A 19,249-nucleotide genomic window follows, 5' to 3' on the forward strand; every position below is an offset into this window, starting at 1 on the left:
GATGAGTCACATGAAGATCGTTGGAATTATGTTCCACCACGCTAGTTATTCTCGCCCCCTAGTCCTTTCTTGTTTCAAACATAATAGTGGGGTAGATAGTTTCTTCTTTTCTCTTTATCTTACAGGTTGACATGAAGAACATAAAAGAGGCGGATGGGATTTGGGTAGTTCTGTGGATTGACAAGGACGAGATGGTGGATGCGAAAAATGAAGCATTTTCTGATTTTGGATAAGGATGAGTGATGATGATGTTGAGGGTTGTAACATAATTTAATGAGAGACGAGGAGAGTACTGTCATTTTGTTTTTTTTGGTACACAATTTTGGTGGTAAATGAACGAGAGTGAGATGGTTGATGTGGATTATTGAAGCACAATTCATGTTTTTGATACGGATGAGTGATGGTGGTGTGGGGGCTGAAGCATAGTCTCTTCAGAAAACTAAGTTGTTTGTATGTACAGGATTGTGGTGGTAATCGGCGAGAAGTTTGATGTAGACTTGAGGAAGCAAAATGCATGTTTTTTATAAGGATGAGTGTTGGTGGTGTGGGGGTTGAAGCAGAATCTATTTAGAAGAATAGTCTCATTTAGTTGTTTGTATGTACAGGTTTTGGCAGTAATCCGTGAGAAGTTGATGTGGACTTGATGAAGCAAAATGTATGTTTTTGGATAAGGATGGGTGATGAGGCTGTGGGGGACGAAGCATACTCTCATGAGGGGATGATGAAAAAAGACTCATGTGTTGTTGTATGTGCAGGATTTTGATGGTATTCGGCGAGATGGACGATGTGGACTTAATGACGTAGAATTTATGTTTTGAGTGATGATGGTGTGGAGGTTGAAGCACATTCTCATGAGGAGATGAGGAATTTAGACACATTTTATTGTTTATGTGCAGGAATTTGGTGTATTCATTGAGATGGTTGATGAGGACTTAACAAAGTAGTTTTTATGTTTTTTTATAAGGACGAGTGATGATGGTGTGGGGGCCGAAGAATACACTCATGGGGAGAGGAGGAAACTTGACTTAATTTGTTGTTGTATGTATAGGAATTTGGTGGTAATCCGGCAAGATGGTTGATGGGGAAAGAGGAAGCATAGTTGTTGACTTTACAACCACGAATGTGAAAAGTGGTCTCTTGAAAAACCAAATAACGTAGTTGATCGCCCTCAAAATCGAGATGTACAGGTTGAAGAAGTATTGAATGGCTCATAACTATGACTTCATAGGGTTTGTTTCCGAATAGAGCTACTTTCGTTGTTGCCTATGGATATGGATACCTTGCAATGTATCTAGGGAATAGATTGTAATTGTTGGACTGTTTTCTCTATGTTGGAGTACATAGATTTGTTTCCTCAACCATTGTCTACACAAGACGGGCTTGGGAAAAAATAATTTGTATGATGTAATCGTTATGACCTTTCTTTATAACTAATGGAAGGATAATTTGTTTTGAAAATAAAAATAAAAAATATCCCTCGTTCTTCATGTTCTCAACACTTTATTGTCTCATGGTTAGAAGCATTATCCTTGTTTTTTATTGACATCGTCATGTAGTAGGAAGCGTGGTAAAATCCTTGGAAATGGAGGTACTTGTATCTTCTTTATTATTATTTTGGCATGGAAAGGGAGAGAGTGTTTCTTTCATTTGGGGGCCAAAGAGATGGGAGATATAGTTGAGAGTTCACGCCTGACCTTTGAGACATTTGGATTGCGTGGAAGTGCAACAATTATTACACATCTTGCCCAATTATGGGTTTCTTTATCGAGAATGTGGAAAACTAGACACTTACATGAAGAACATACGACTTGCTCAAACTAGACCACGAGTAGAATATGAGAATGGCAAAAGTACGACGATAGAACATATTTTGTGTATTGATGATGCATGTGTATGCAAGATGAGTATGTTTGCACTCGAGTAGACACACCCAATCCTATTTATATCAATAACAATATCAGTAATACTCTTTTTTGGTGGATCATGCAATACAAATATACGTATTCCAAAGTAAGCCAGTGGCACATCCTAAGTGGGACCCAACTAATTATGCATGGTGGTTGGTTGGTTGTTCCTCGACAAATGAACAAGTGAGTAGGATTCTCCCATTTTTCTAATACTCTGTAGCATATGGGAGACAATTTTTTATGCAACGGTAATGCGTAAATCCTGTTGTAGAAAAGCATTGGGAGTCAGGTGCTATATCGCATCAATATATTTGGACATTTTGGAAAACTTTATGGGTTTTACCATGTATGCGGAGAGCAATTTCTTTTAAGTGGTTAATGATTCTTTATGCTTTACCTGTAGGTTTTCATTTAAAAGGGCAAGTCGATGATCGTCGTTGTGTATGTTGCCAAGTACAGGAGGAAACTTCAAAACATTTATTTTTGACTTGTAGTGTAGTTCGAAAGTATTGGGGAAGAATATTGAGGATGTTTTCTTGTAAATATAAGGGAGCAATTTTTACATGGGGGGTTGTTTTCTAGGGGTCTTTGAATGTGCAGGTATCTTTGTATGAGGCAAAGCAAGGCGCCAAAGCATTACTTATGTCAGAGAGTACAATTGAAGCAGTTTGTCCTAACATTGTTGGTGATAAATATTTTAAAAATTCTTTTGTTTGAAATATTGTCTCAATTAATGCTTTATGGGTGTGGTGGAAGTGTCATTGCAACAAGAAATATGAAGGCATCGAGTACAATATTGTCGATATGATTAAGATGTTTTGGGACAACTTGGTGCACACAGTTAAAGGAGAGTATGATAGTAGTAAAGGAACGCCGGAAAAGGTGCATAAGAAAAGGCGAAAACTTCGTAAAATATGGTGGTCAATACCTCTCTAGCTGGATGAATCACATGAAGATTGTTGGAATTATGCTCCACCACGTTGGTTATTCCCTCCTCCTATTCCTTTCTTATTTTAAAGATAATTGTGAGGAAGGACATAGAGAGGCAGATGTGATAGGGGCGGGCATGTGGAGTGACAGGGGTAAGATGTTGGATGAGGAAAATGAAGCATCTTCTAATTTTGGAAAAGGATGAGTGATGAAGATGTTGAGGGCTATAACCGATTTAATGAGCAGAGAGGAGAGTGGTGTCACTTTGACTAAAAGGGAGAATTGCTTATGTGTTTATTAATTTTCAGATTTGGAGATTGTTTTTCTCTTTTCTTTGTTAGGTGGATTGAATGAAGAAGTTTTTAGGTTTCTCACTGCGATGACTGATGATGATGTGGTAACATGACGAGAGGATGAGTGATGATGGTGTGGGGGGCAAAGCAGATCATGACGGAAGTAGGAAATAGTCTACATTCATTTTGTTGTTATTTATACATAACTTGCCAATATTCAGTGAGATGGTTGATGTGGACTGAATGAAGAATTTTTGTCATAAGGAGGACTTAAGACGGTGTGTGGGTCGAAGCATTGTTTGTTTGAGGTGATGAGGTTACTATAATATCATTTTGTTGACATAGGTACATCGTTTTGGGAGATTTCTATATATATATATATTGTTGTTCTTTAGGATGAGTAATGATGACGGTAGAGATTGAAGCATATTGCTATGATGAGAGGATGAGTGATGATGGTGTGGAGGCTGAAGTAGATCATGAGGAGAGGAGGAAATATTCTAGACTCATTTTATTGTTATTTGTACAAGAATTGGGTGGTAATCGGCGAGATGGTGATGTGGATTGAATGAAGAAATTTTTTCTGTGATAAGGATGAGTGAAGATGGTGGGGGGTTCGAATTTTTTTGTTGTTAGTACAGGATTTTCGTGGCCATTGGCGAGATGTCAAGATGATCGGCTCATTAAGATTATGCGGACTGGATGAAGAAGATTTTAGGTTTCTCATTATGATGTGTGTTGATGGTGTGGCGATAGTGATTGAAGCATAGTAATATGATAATAGGATGAGTGATGACGGTGTGGGAGCCGAAGCAAATCATGAGGGAGGAGGAAATAGTCTAGATTTATTTCATTTTTAGTTGTACAGGAACTTGGCGTAATCGGCAAGATGATTTATGTGGACTGAATGAATATTTTTTTTGTTATAAGGATGAGTGAAGAAGGTGTAGGGGTTGAAGCATATTTTATTGAGGGTCATTGAGAGATGGGTATATTATTCATGAACATGTGGTTTGGGATGAGATTGAAAAAGATGTCATGGCCAGTACTTTACTCATCGATATGTATGGCAAATGTGGTGCTTTGGAAGAAGCTCCATTGACATTTGAAGATATGTGTGAGATGACTGTAGTCTCTTAGAATACTTTAAGTGAAGCATATAACGGCAACAAACAAGGGGAAGAAGAGGACACATTTCATCTTTTTATTGAATTGCAGCATGAAGGTGTAATGCTAGATGAGGTCACTTTCATATTTCTCAAGAAGGAGAATACAAAACCTCATGTAGTGAACTTTCTGGGTGTTTTAACTGTTTTTGCAAATCTCACTTCGATGGTTATTTGAGATTTTCGGATGATTTGGAAACACTTGAGAAGGTTGTTAAGCTTCTTGCATACATCAATGATAAGGATCTGTTTGTAGAATTCTACAGGAAGAAGCTTCATCTGAGGCTTCTATTTGACAAGAGTGCAAATGATGATCATGAACAGAGTATTCTCACAAAGTTGAAGCAACAATGTGGAGGTCATTTCACCTCCAAAATTGGAGGGTATGGTGACCGATTTTTGACTTTGATGCAATTGATGCATCTATTATAAGAATAATGAAGAGTAGAAAAGTGGTACCACATCAACAACTAATGCTAGAATGTGTGACAACTTGGGCGGATGTTCAAGCCTGAATTCAAGATTATCAAGAAGAGGATTGAAGACTTGATTGCAAGGGAATACTTGGAGAGAGACATAGAGAAACCTGATGTTTTCATGTACTTGGCATAATGAAGCAAGAAAAAGAAAGAGTTTGGCATTATTTACATGCAAGCAGTGAACCAAAACTGTTGGAGAAAGTTCAACATGAGTTGCTTACCCAATATAAGCAACAACTATTGGAAAAGGAGCATTCAGGATGCCATGCATTGCGGAGAGATGACAAGGTGGAGGAGTTGTCAAGGATGTATCGGTTAATTTTGTAAAATAACGGCAGGTCTTTGATCCCATTGCAAACATTTTCAAGAAGCATATCACCGATGAAGGAATGACATTAGTAAAGCAAGCAGAATATACAACAAGCAATAAAAAGGTTGAGAAGAAGGATGTTGTAATTGGATTAGACCAGGCATTTTGTACGGAATGTGTTTGAATTGCATGATAAATATCTGCAATATGTGAGTAATGCTTTGTACATCATTCCCTCTTTCACAAGGCTCTAAAGGAAGCTTTTGAAGTCTTTTTGTAACAAAGGTGTTGCTGGAAGCAGCAACTATTGGTTGTATTTTGTAGCAGATATGCTTTTTAAAACTAATGGAAGGATATCTTGTTTAGAGAAAAAAATAAAAATATCGGTAATACTCTTGCAATTCATTATGAGAACTAATATGAAATTTGGATACACATCATATCTATTTATGGATGTCAGCCACGATATTGAATGACGATTGAACTGCTCATAGTATATTACCAATTAACATGTCATTAGAATATGTGATATAGCACAATGTGGAATAAATGATTTTTTATATCGTAGTTTGATTTATTAGGACATGGAATATTGTAAGACACAGTTATCCAAGCATGATGATCGTTCAAATTGTGATTTCCAATCTTAAGATTGTGAGTAGGAGACACGGACAATTAATTGATTTTGCATTTACTATAAAATTCTTTCACTAGTTAATTTCATTGATATTATATGTTTGCTCGTAAATCGCTGCCTTTAAAACATCAAAAGATGTCATATTGTCTACACCACAAAGAGTGAAAAATGATATGTTTGCTAACTAATGTGATGTAGTGTTTTTGTGGTAAAAAAAAGAGAGTGAAAATGATAGCGTCGACCTTCAAACTTGGAGAAAACTTAATTTGTTTCACATCTAACGCTTTATAATGATGACATACCTTTGTCCCTTGTTGTTTTAAGTATATTGGTATATACCCTTCTTAATAATAAAAGTTTGTCGTGTTCTTATGCCTTCACACCTAATCCAATATAATGATAATATCAATTTTGCCCCTTGTGGTTTTAACTATACGAGAATATACTTCTAATAAAGAAAGTAAGCTTCGAAAAGTAGAATTTTCCATTCGAGTACTTAACTTTTAAAAAACGTGAGAATTATTTTGGTGTTCAAGTCATTATTCCTCCAATGATCTTGCTAGTAGCTACCCCAATAATAGTCGTGCAAAAGTAAGAGTTAAATATATTACTATTTGCCGTAAAATGTTGCAAATCAATATTTCTTACTTTTCGTCAAAGCGAGAAATCAAAATCTGAAATAATGCTACGTTCGACCAGAGGTATTGGCATTACCCTAAACAACAACTAAGATTTATTTCTCGCATGCATATGTTCAACAAAGCATCTCATGACAATATTTTCTATTAATGTGCTCTAAGGGTTGTCCATGTGCATCTAAAAACATGTTATGTGATTTCTCTATTATTTCCACGCATGCATGCACAATCCATGGTGCAACAAACCTTTGCATGCTCAATACAAGTTTTTTCAGCTATGCCTCAAATGGATGTACAATATACATAAATGACTCAATTTGCTTAACATAGTAAAATGTTTCATTGAAAGTTTTGAAAGTGTTCAACTCCAATATGCATTAAACTACAATATTGGGTATAAAGTTCCAACATATGGTAGGAAGCTTTTATGTTAATAGTTTACATATTACAAAAGATCATCGGTAAGTATGAAATATACGAGCCACACATCATCGATTCCATACTAGAATAGACTCAATATATGCAAGAACTTTCTTGTTTGAAGAGCTTGGTTAGCCATAATATAGGTTAGAGAACCACATGCCATGACAAAAGAGTTTGCATTAACCCTTTGCGATTTAAAAGACCATGCCACCTATAAAGGTATAAGAAGGCCAAAACCTAGAGTACCGCCAAACTCATTTTAATTTCTCACATTAGAAAATTCCTACCATGAAAGTGTTATGCTCATTTGCTTTCATGACCATACACATAAAGCAATGTCTCTTGAATCATATAATTGAGAAACTTTTGATGTGTGCCATCATTACCTAGGTGTCAACACAAAAGGAAAACATTAGCTCTTGAAATTGAGCACACAAGGTCATGCAAACAACCTTTTACGTGTTAGTGCATATACATGGCTAACACATCATCATTCATGTTCATGCATATTTTACAAGAATTTGAAACCAAGTGTAGATATGGACTACATTATAATATATTCACAAAGTTCCAATTGACAAACTCTGTTTTTCTTGTGATGTTGTCACATAAGTAGAAGACTTTTGCGATTTTTAATCAATTCTACTCAATGGCACCATTGAGGTTTCAAAGTGATATTTCCAACTCGACTCAACAAGTTTCTATAAATAAGTGGTAAGTGACAATTGGCAAGCTTACTACAATACAATATTGCACTTTTTAAGCAATGTGATGAATTCCACTTGAAGTTACACGAGTTTTGATGGTGGGACAACCTGTAAATTTTTTACAGAAAGCTGCAACTACTTAGATGGAAATAATTGATTGGAAAATTAGGCGAAACAACTCATAGCACGTTGTACAAATGTCCAATAATTAATTTCATTTCTAATTTTAGAAACAATATGAAGGCCTCCTAGATGGAAGAAGTTTGATGCTTTGTTGCCACTTTTTGGAAGGGGAAGGTAAGGTGTTACGTGCATTGTTGTTTTCCGTGTAAAGCATAAAATAAGAAGAAATCGTAGAGTTGGAGCTTTGTAGCCTTGTAACATAAATGTGCAAGAGTGGATTGTGCACATTGCATGTCATAGGTAACTCGTGGATGCAAAAGCGTTAAAAAGTGAGTGTAGACACTAAAGCAAAAGTTTTGGTTGAACCTCACATTATAACTTTGAGGCACTTCCAAGGAAAGGTGCTCAATGCAAACTTGTCTAGAAAAATGTGAGAGATGCAAAAGGGCTAATTTCACCATGTTTCAGATACACAAAGTGCATGCGAGTATTTGTCGCAAAGAGAATATAATGAGCATTTGAGAAGGCTTTCAAATAAACGACAAATTTCTTTTGTCCTCTAAGAAACTTTGTGACGTGCCTAAAGGCAATTTTTTTTCTTGTTTTCATTATGTCGATAATCACACACAACCCACCCCTGAATCTCCCTTTCCAAATTTTGGGTATGTATATAATATCTAAATTGAAACATTTGTACATAGTTTTTTATTGGAAGCTCGACTAAGTTATGGTAAATAAAAGATAAACAATAACAAGAGGTAACATGCACAATTTTTAAATAGAAAAGAAAGGTGGGTAATGGTGGAGAAATAGTGGGGGTGGAAGCATATGTTTTAGTGCTGGAAGGAGTACACAAAGCGTAAATGTGGAGTGGGGGTTTGAGAGAGAGAGAGAGACGGAGAGAGAGGAGAGAGATAGAGAGAGAGAGTGTGTGTAGCTCAGTTGGTAAGGTTGCCCGATGGAGACCGGGTGGTCATGGGTTCATCCCTTACATTCCACGGTGGCATCTAGAGAATTAAGAGTATATGAAGTATATAATAAAGAGGTGAGGAAATTGAGTTTCGAACCCATGATGCAATGCTTGTAGTGTTAACAGCTTACCACTAGGGTAAGGTAATTAAGATAAAAGAGAGAGAGAGAGAGAGAGGGTATTATAGGGCATTCATCTCCCTACATAGGCCCATGTGATATGCAGAGGAGAGTAAGAAGTGTTGTAACTAAGTGGGTTTTACATACAATTAATATAATTGTGTGCTTTTACCAAAGAGAGAGAGAGAACTTAGGCAACATTCAAGCATGAAAACACGACCCAAATATATACATATAGTGCAAATTGTCAATGACCAATAACTTCCATGCTAAAGAGGGTGAAGTTGAATGGGAGTTGGGCGAGATCAGGACATTGAATACCAAATGACGAGAAAGTTTGTGCAAATAGTGGTTGAACAATCTTTCTAACTCTTCATTTAGAGAGAGAGCAAAGGGGATTTGGGAGGCATCTAAACACCTAAACATCATATAGCCAATAGATAATGGGTACATAAGAGTTCCAAAATATCTTTTAGAAGTAGTTTTGCAATGTAAGTTGTAATAGAAATGTAATATCTGAATGTAGGAAGAAGGTATGATGTAGATGATGAAAGAGTGAGAATGTTGATTCTCCTTTCAAATATGAGAGTCCAAGATAGGTAAATAAGGAAAATATGTTCCTCTTTGAATGAGTTCTCCATTCTCTTTATTAAAACGCTAAAGTGGAGTGGACACATAAGAGTGCATATCTCTTTCCTATTTACGTAGGTGAAACATGAGATACAAGGAGACACTTGTTAAGAGTGTCAACGAGGACACTTTGTAGTTAGTATATTTCTTTCATGGTCAAGTTTGGTTAAAAAATTTCCTTCTTGGAGGAATGCTTCCATTGAGACATTGGTGAGTGTTGTTATCATATGAAGCGATTTATACACACCCTATTATTATGAACACATATGCAAGCTATTCTAGGGGCACTTGAGTGATTTTGCCTATTGGAAAGGTTAAGGCTCATCATTGAAATATTAGCTTTAGTACAAGATTGAGTATTGAATCACATAATAGTTTGCTGCTCTGGGATACTCGGTGACAAGTCTTACTCTACATTTGTTACCTTAAGCTATTGTATGAACTAATTTGATCCACAACCTCATTAGCCCAATGGCATGTTTTCATTGGCTCTGTATAGGGTTAGAAAGGAAAATGAGGCACTTAAGGTCTAATGGGTTTGTGAGCATCTCCCTATGTGTGGGATGAACAATATTGTTATAAAGTAAAAAATGGCAAGGGTTGAAGGAGTTTTTTGAATCGAGAGATGAAGAAGAGCCCTCAAATGCAAGCGTCGATGGCTAAGTGAGGGAACTAATGTTTGACCATTCGTTGATCATTAAGTGTCATTGGGTATTATGTAGGTCATTAAAACCTCTCTTTCTCCAGAGATTTGTTCATGCTTCATCGTTTTTAGTTGCTGTGAAGCTTTGTTGGACAAGGGAATCTGTTGGCACAAGTGATACGAGCTACTGGAGAGAGAGAGAGAGAGAGTTCTTTCATCAGTGGAGTTTTCATCTTGCCGATTAGAATTTCAACATGTTCCACTACCCTTCGAGTGGTGACCATACTCCATCATGGTACCATTGTAGTGTTTTTCACACACATTCATCAATATAATCATTTGCTTTCACATGAGAGAGAGAGGTTTTGGCCTCCAATAGAGTGTGAGAATGGCAAGAGCGTTAATATTCATGGTAGCAAGGGAGATAAGGTTGAAAACGTGATCATTTGGCACTAGTGCCTAACATTGAAGCCAAACATACATATTGAGGGTCGATGGGGACAAATTTGATGGGACAAAGACGGTGGTGTGACCACACGAGACACGTCAGCGGGGGGGGGGGGGGGGGGGGGGAGAAACGGACCAAAACAGTTGAGAGGAAGATCGGCCACGTCATTTAGCAAATAAATAAATACATACATACATTATACATACATACATAACATACATACATAGGAAATGAATGGGGAATACAAAAAAGAAAAGAAAAACTGGCCAACCTCAACCTCAACCTCCTCCTCCTTTTTCCCTCTTTCTTGAGGTTCACCTTCTTCTCATTTCCTTTCCTTCTTCTTCTTCTTCTTCCCTTCTTCCTCTTCTTCTCGACGGCATATTACTTCTTCCCCTGTGCCTTCCTTCCCTCTGTTCTAATTCCCTTCCATTCTTACCATCCTCCTTTGCCTTCTACCCTAATCCTTCTACTCATTTCTGATCCCCGCCCTTCATGATCCTTTCTTTATCTCCTTTCCTAATTATCCCTCTTCTGAGAGGGCCCCTACAATCTCTGCTCGTTATTCATAAAACCCACAGCCAAAATGCCCTCCCCACCCCCTCCCCCATCTGCTTCATCTCATTCATCATCTTCTTCGAGTATTAGCCATTGGATCCGTGGCAACGAAATTGGGTCAGGGTCATTCGGCCGGGTGAGCCTAGCCATAAACAGAGCGAATGGGGAGCTTTTCGCCGTGAAATCGGTGGCACGGTCAGGCTGTGCTGCTGAAGAGGCCCTCAAGAATGAGTTCCGCATCCTGAGTGGCCTCGACTCCCCACATGTTGTACGTTGCTTGGGCGGTGACCAGACATTAGAGGATGGGGTCCCCACTTTGAACCTGTTCATGGAGTATATGGGCGGTGGGAACCTAACTGATATGATGAAGAAATTCGGTTGTTGCCCCTTGGAAGAACCTCTGGTCAGGGTTTACACCAGAGGGATTCTCCAAGGTCTCCATTATCTGCACACACGGGGCGTAGTACATTGCGACATCAAGGGGAAGAACGTGTTGATTGGGTCCTCAGGCGGCATCAAAATCGCTGATTTCGGTTCCGCTAAATGCATTGTGGTAGAAGAGAATGAGCATTTGTCAGAGAAGAAGAAGCAGAACAAGACGGAGTTTGAAGAATCATCTTTGGCGATGAAGGAATTGCATCCGAGCTCTGGTTATGGCGTTCGTGGTACCCCCCTTTGGATGGCCCCTGAAGTAATCCAAGCTAGGGATCAAGGACCCGCGTCAGATATTTGGTCTCTTGGCTGTACCGTCATTGAGATGGCCACTGGTAAGCCTCCTTGGAGTTTTACTGCTGGAGGTTTAATGGCGGCTCTGATGCAAAAGGAAGAACAAAGAGGAGGAGTAGAAGAAGAAGGAAGAGACGTGGAAGGAGAAGAAGAAACGGAAGGAAGAAGCAGAAGATTACGAAGAAGGAGAAACCCAGAAGAGCTATTTCTGCCATTGCCAGGTTGCTTGTCCGAAGAAGGTAAAGACTTTCTGAGTAGGTGTTTGCAGAGAGACCCAAAGCAGAGATGGACCAGCGAAGAGCTTCTAAAGCACCCGTTTGTAGAGAGGAAGGAGATGAAGGAGGAAGCGGAGGAGGAGGAGAAAGTGGCCGTGGCCATAGATCATTGTGCAGAGAAGAAAGTCACTGAAGAGGAAGGTCGCCATAGCACTAATGGCGTAATCAAGAGAGCGGCAGCGGCAGCGAAGGTTCCCTTATCGCCCACTAGCGTGTTAGATTTGAGCTGCTCTGCGGAGATAGGTCTGTGGAGCGAGTGGAATAGGTGGATTCCAGAACTACATTTAGATAAGAAGAAGAAGAAGAGGAGGAGGAGGAGAGGAGAAGAAGGGGCTGCGACAAATGGAGGAGGATGGATCACCGTTCGATCGTGCAGGGGATCCGACGGCGACGGGCATGGAGGCAGGGCAGCCGTGGGATGTGGCAGATCGGACGGTGGCTGGGATGAAGGGGGGCAGAGGCCGTTGTCGAGCTTTATGCGAGGGGGTGACGTCGTGGGCGTGGTTCGGCGGAGCGCTGGTGACGTGAATTTCGAGTGCTGCAGTTTCCTGCGACGCCGATCAGGGCCTCCGCCGCCGCCCGCCGTAACGGCCGAAAAAGCAACCGCTGCGGTTGACCCCCTCCTGGTAAAGTGCTCCCCCTCCCCTGCTTCTCCACGTCACCATCCCAGGCCAGCTCAGCTTGCTAAGTTGGACGCCACGTGACATCCTCCCATCCGTCATCCGCACTTTGTAAAATGGACGCCCCCTCCAAAAAAAAAAAGGAACAAATCCGCACGCGCACGAACACATATTTTCGATCAAACAAAAAATAAATAAAACATGAACAAAAGGTATTTTTGCATGAAACTCAACGACATCATTTTTGTGTTTTATTTTTAATTTTAGTTTATGTTGGAGGAAGTAAACTCACCACGTTTATTTTTATAAGAATGAGGCATCTTGCGGACCGCGGTGCTATATATGTACGTGTTGGTAGGGAAGTTCCCCAATGTGTACAATTTTAAGTTCCCTAATGTTTTCCTTGGGGTATTTGCCATGGGTTAGTTACATTAGATTACAAAATAGGAGAGTAATAGATGAAATGAAAATGCATACCCAATTTGATTTACAGGGGCTATAGAGGCCTCAAGACACTCGTGTTTGGATATCAAACTAATTGTGAGTGTTTTTTTTCTGAGCAATAAGGTTGTAGGCAATGTGCTTTTCTAAGTAATTGTTAACACATTAAATATTTATGGTCTAGATATATTGTTGTTATTCATTTATGTGTTAACTATATATTTTGTATTTGTTGTTTCCTGCAAATAGGACGTGCATATCGTAGAGATTGTGTTGTGTCCAATGCCAATGTCATGCCAAGTATGTGTGCATTGAGGGTGAACGATAATACAAATTCATTCATTGAGAAATTGGAGCAAGTAATGGTCTTCCATCAATAACTCTCTCGAAGCATTAGAGACATGGGTAGCATAAATCACAATAAAGTATTAATCATAGGCTTTGCTTTCATCGTTGTTTTATATAGTCATGACCTAATAGATGAAATGCTTGGGGTATATTTAGACACGCAATATGTGTGACCGATGAATGAGTGAAGTCTTCGAACGATTTATTGAAGATATTGTAATGTTCGAGAAATGGTAGGGTGTCTTGTTTACATGGGATCTATGTTGCTTGTAAAACTTTTGGTTATTAAGTAATATGTGTTTGTGTGAAAAATAAAGAATATACGCATGCCTTAATGTTGATATTGCCCACACGGTTAATGAATCAAGTGTGCATGTGTGACTCTGCCCTTCATGAAAGATTTTAAATCTTCATTCAATTATTTTAATCGGCATCTAAGTGTCCATGTTTTGTCAAGTATGCTTCTGTGAATATTGCAAATTTTGTTAAGAAACAAAAAACACTCATGAGTTGCCCACTTGTTATTTTCAATTTAATATGCTACTTTGCAACCTTAGAATTTGACCCACCAAACGAATATAATCTCACACAAATTGATAGATGGTCGTGGGAGAACCATATCTCTTAAGTGTTTTTTACAAATTTAGTAGGATGCCCCTTTGATAGATTAAATGTGTGAGGCATTTAAGTTAGGTATCCATTTTTTAATTATCTAGATACATTGAGTGACAATCAACACAAGCAATGAGAACATGGAATGGAAGACATGTATTCTAGTCCATGTGAATCAACTATGTACGTGTTCTCACAATTATTGGAGATTGCCAAGAAAGAAACATAATGAAAAGCAAGGATAAATGAAGCACCAGGAAACCATAGATCCAATATAGCCATTGTTGGCATGGATAGGTGTTAATTACTTCTCACATGTGATTAAATTAAGGTTGGATTGTTGCATATGGTACATGGGTTAGTCATTGGGGCCAAGAACCTATTGTATAAGAGTGAAGCTTAGAAGTATTGTAGATTATTTCTCACTTTCACCCACTTAGTTGTGTTCTGTACACACTCACTTGGGAGCAAATGAAGTAGATCACTCTTGAATGAAACACTCTATCGTAGTCACACTTCGACACTTTGCTAATGATTTCATAAATATATTTGTCTTGTACATGACACCCTTTATTTTCAATACCTGTCTATTCATACTTGTATTTTTTGTAATATTTAACAATCATAGGTTGTTGTAATCTAGAAAAGAAGGGATTGGGTAGCTTTCGGAGGATAAAAAAAAAGCAAACAAAATTTATTTGTCTTATGTTAATTGGGACCTTACAATGTATTCTAGCCTCTAAGGTACGAAGTTGATCACATTGAGTGCCATAGTGAAATGTATAGAAACATTGTCTCTCTTTTGGAAAGAAAAATGCAAAACCATTTTGCAGTTTTTGCTCTTGGGCTTCAAGCATGCCTAGGGAGATCTAGTGACATCATGAGTAGTGTGTCGTAGTTTGACTTATATTGAAGTATCACATTTATGCCTAACTTAATTCTATCACACGTGTAGCGTGTCTATATTTGTTGAATTGTGATAAACTAGTTTATCATGTGACTTCCCCCCTAGACTTTATTTCAAATAACTCCAAGAAGAACCTTAAATATCAAATTCATAACAGATTTTTTCTTGGATAAAACCCATGTGGCTAAGGAGCAAATGCTTCACATATGCTCAATTTTGTTTACTAAACATTGTTAAAAACGGACTTCAAAGGAGAAGTAATGCAATTCTTTCTTGCATAGATTTTGATGATTGTTGAAGTTTAAATGACCATAAGAAATTTTTGTTTGCCATAATATTCCAATGATGAGATGTAGAGGACTTATATGTAGGTATTGAAATGCCTATGCAAGTGGTTGACATGTCATGACTATTCTTTCCACTCTCTGCAACATGTCAATCTCTCGTCATTTCACCCTTATGAATCGTAATTATAGAACAACCCTTTTAATTTCTGCTATTGTTTGTTGCACTAAATTAGTTCGTCTTCCCTTTAAATTTCTAGAAACCATCCAACCTCCTACGTTTTGGCTACAATTCCTTAGCATACTCATGATTAGTGCCCTCTAGCCCTCCCTTTTCCATGTTAAGAGATTTAAAGCTAACAAACAATACATAGACACTTTCTTGGTTTACTTAATGAAAACATGAATGCACAATCATAGTGAGATGTTGGAATCAACAATGACAATAAAGAAGCTTTCAGATCACTCGGGTATTCGTTGGATTTGCAATTGTACCAACAATATAATACATATGGGTTGGCATATCTTCATCCAATATTACCTTCACGATCTCTCAATACGCACAAGTTTAGTTCATTCACATTAAATTTATCTGGTCCAACATAAAGTGAAGATTTATGCATGATACACTTATTTATTGTCGAGAGTTGGTGTTCAAATTGCGAAACATTCATTGAAATATGTGCCATGTGATATTATATTGTATACCACATGTTTTATTACTTGGAAGTTGGAATACAAAACATATGTCCATGTATTTTGAAGTTTCAAGTTATCACAATATTAACACATTGTATAAATGTCACTCTGCCCATGCATTATAGTTGGGCTAATCTCATAACGATTGTTCATTGTAATTGTGGAAGGGATTAGGAGTAAACATGTATTAACACCCCCAATAGCATTGCCTATTTTTATCATTTAATTGAGCTTATATCTGAATATTCCTAGTCCAAGTACATGCCAATTACAAGATGTATACAATCAACATTTCATTTGTTCTTGAAGAGAGAAGAGGGATCAAGGTAGGTGGATAATAAAACACGGTTGCAGGAAATTAGTTGTGTGAAGCAACAACTTTGTTTTGTGGAGTGTGGTCTTTATTCTTTGCTAAAAAGTAACGTAGATCTAAAGGGATCCATGAGGTTTAAATAAGCTTCATATGATTTATAAAGGAAAATTTGCATACATGTATGCCTTTAGAAGGCCCAATATATCATATATGTAAAAAATGAAATATATAGAAAACAAACTAAGAAGGATCTATTGTTCCATTACATTTATATCTAAGATACATACTCCAATTCGGAACAGTGCAATAGAAATGATGAAGAAAACAATTGAGGAATGGGTTACAGTGTTAAAGTTTCGGAATGTTATTAAACAACATTTTTAAGATTCAAAATTACAATATTCTTCTTGCATCGAGATGTAACTTGAGCAAATAAAATTAGCAATTGATATGTGCAAAGGTCTTAGATGCCACTGGGTGACTTGCATTCATCGTATCATTATAATAATAGAGGAATAGTGCCATAGTTGAAGGGTATTCTGGAAGCTCGTATGTAGTAAGTATTCATCCTCAAATGATAAAATTCACCCATACATGGCTCATCAAAGAGATAGATAGATATGTAGATGGATAGAGAGAGAGAGAGAGAGAGAGAGAGAGAGAGAGAGAGAGAGAGAGAGAGAGAGACCCTATACATATTTAGGTGCTCTTTAGAGGGTGAGGAGGGAACTTGGAGAAACTCAAGGGTAAATTGAAATAAGGGAATAAGGAAATGCAAACGGGGAGGGGGCATTTGGGGAATAAATAGAAAGTATACAGGGGCTATTTTGAATATGTAATACACATTCCACAACTCTGTCTTCTTCTTCTTCGGTTTTCGTCCATTTCTCGCCGATGGCGCACCAAGAAAAGCGTCATGGCGACGGGAACCTCGTTCTGCAGCAGAAGCATGCCGCGATGCTCCGCCGCCTCGCAGCTAAAGAAGAAGCTCGGCATCAGATCTCTTCCGCTCGACGCGCAGGATATGTTGCCTCGGCCGACCCTGAAGAATCCACTGATCGCTTCTTGCTTTCCTTCTCTGAAACCTGCAGGAAGATAGAACTGCATCTCTCTTCTCATCTAGGAATGGAATCTTCATCTTCTTCTGCACAGGTAGGGTCTCTTTCTTTGAAAGATTCGCTTGAACGTCTTGCTCTTGAGCTCTCCGAGCTTGAGCGACACCTTGCAGAGAAAACGTATTTTCTTCCTGCCTTTGAGGTTCGATCTTGTCAGGATGCGGTATCTAGCTTGCGTGAGAAGATTGATTCTGCTAATGCACGGCTTCTTCCAAAGAAGAGATTTTCGTTTAAGAGTAAAACAAGTAAAGACCAGAGGTCCATAGAAGAAGATGGAAAAGACACAAAGATTCTTCAGACTAGTGCTGCTAAGGTAATAGAAGAGGGGAATGAACTTTCCGAAAAGGAGAGAAGCAAAGTCTCTTTGGAAGGTTTCAATGCATTTGCATCCTGCAGAATCCATGACATCAAAGATTCCATTATTGTTCGAGATCTTAAGCATGAAAAAGCAGAAGAGATCACGCTAGAAAACCTCGCTGGTTGCAAAGTGTTCTTAAAAGGCGAATGCAGAGCTCTTTATATTCATCAATTGGAGAATTGTGAGGTTTATTCAGGTCCTATTACAAGTTCGGTGCTTATTGATGAAGTACAAGATTGCATACTGATGCTAGCATCTCATCAGATCCGAATACATCACACCAAAAGGACAGATCTATACCTTCGTGTTCGCAGTAGGCCCATTGTTGAATATACTAGTGATGTTAGGGTTGCTCCATATTCATTTTCTTATCATGGGATTGAAGATGACCTACTCCAAGCAAACTTACAAGAGGAGACAGGCCTATGGCAGAATGTTGATGATTTCAGATGGTTACGAGCGGTTCCTTCCCCACATTGGTGCATTCTCCCTGAGGCTAATCGATTACCACTTATTGATGGAACATCAGTGATCGAGGGAGGGAGACTTCAAACTTGAATTCCTCACAATATTTTGCCATCTTTGTTCGATGTAACATTGGTGGTAGAAGAGGTTCAACACCCAGAATACTTTTCACAACACTTGCCATCTATCAGTTGCCTATTGATGGAAGGAAGCTTCACAAATAATTCATTGGAAAGAACTTGGGTTGGCCTACATTGGGTGGTACATCATTATAATTCTAGTCAGTCATTAAATGATGAGCAGCAATAGAAGATGTGAGGCTCAACAGTTGAACATTGTGACATTTACCGTCACATTGCTACGGTTTCTCTTGTTGGAAGGAAAATTTGTGAATAATGGTTCACTGAATAGATCTCGGGTCATATATGTTAGTTGTATTTCTTGATCCTTGATACTATATGCCCTTCATAGCTGAATCAAGGGACAAAAGAACACTAATTTTTCTGTTATGAGCTTATACTACAGATGTTTTTATGAAATTTGATTGTATGTCTATCATGATTCTCACATGCGCATTCACCCATGTATCTTTGATTTTCAATGTGTAAACTGTTTGAAAGTTGTATTTCCACATTTGAATTGTGTACCTTGACACAATATGCTCCCTTTGTTGAATCAACATCTTTTTCGAGCATTAGTATTGTCTTTCAAAACATGTTGTATATGTGTTATAATATATTTTTATTATTGCCCCTTGATATATTGTTTTTGAAATTCGACTTTTCAAAGTTATTCCAAAAGACTCAAAATTAGCACTATGACTTTTAGGTAGAAGGAGAGAAACAAAGAAAGATATACTAATGTTTAGGAGGGGCCAAATTTGGGCCCTCAAAACAAATCATGATAAGCATCGTGCTAAATCAAAAACAAAATCTCTAGGTTTCCTAATGATCCATGATAATGATGTTGATGTGTGAGGTGGTTTTATAGTTGGTAATGATTCTTGAGATAGTTTTACAAGCATGAAATGCACAACAATGCTATGTATGGAATTAGCATAGACGAGGGGACATGGCAATTGCTACTAGTTGGTGTGAAAGAGATG

The 19,249-nt window shown here is 38.1% G+C and overlaps 2 protein-coding genes across 2 annotated transcripts; both read left to right on the forward strand.

Annotated features, from left to right (window-relative positions):
• The first annotated feature begins 10,827 nt into the window (after nt 1-10,827).
• On the forward strand, nt 10,828-12,879 carry LOC147870298 (uncharacterized). The gene has a single exon (XM_087338699.1). The coding sequence runs from the start codon at nt 11,010-11,012 to the stop codon at nt 12,684-12,686; it is 1,677 nt and encodes a 558-aa protein (XP_087194825.1). The 5' UTR covers nt 10,828-11,009; the 3' UTR covers nt 12,687-12,879.
• Nucleotides 12,880-17,071: 4,192 nt separating this feature from the next.
• On the forward strand, nt 17,072-18,711 carry POR (C-CAP/cofactor C-like domain-containing protein). Its single transcript, XM_087338709.1, has one exon. The coding sequence runs from the start codon at nt 17,101-17,103 to the stop codon at nt 18,235-18,237; it is 1,137 nt and encodes a 378-aa protein (XP_087194835.1). The 5' UTR covers nt 17,072-17,100; the 3' UTR covers nt 18,238-18,711.
• Nucleotides 18,712-19,249: the final 538 nt, after the last annotated feature.

This window comes from Azolla caroliniana, unplaced genomic scaffold, assembly GCF_043228905.1.
Source record: "Azolla caroliniana isolate FFs.n. ecotype wild unplaced genomic scaffold, voAzoCaro1.0.p SCAF_1, whole genome shotgun sequence".
NCBI lineage: Eukaryota > Viridiplantae > Streptophyta > Polypodiopsida > Salviniales > Salviniaceae > Azolla > Azolla caroliniana.

Bases quoted from the DNA above. Each gene is read 5' to 3' on its own strand.
- LOC147870298 (XM_087338699.1), top strand. From the start codon at position 11,010: ATGCCCTCCCCACCCCCTCCCCCATCTGCTTCATCTCATTCATCATCT.
- POR (XM_087338709.1), top strand. From the start codon at position 17,101: ATGGCGCACCAAGAAAAGCGTCATGGCGACGGGAACCTCGTTCTGCAG.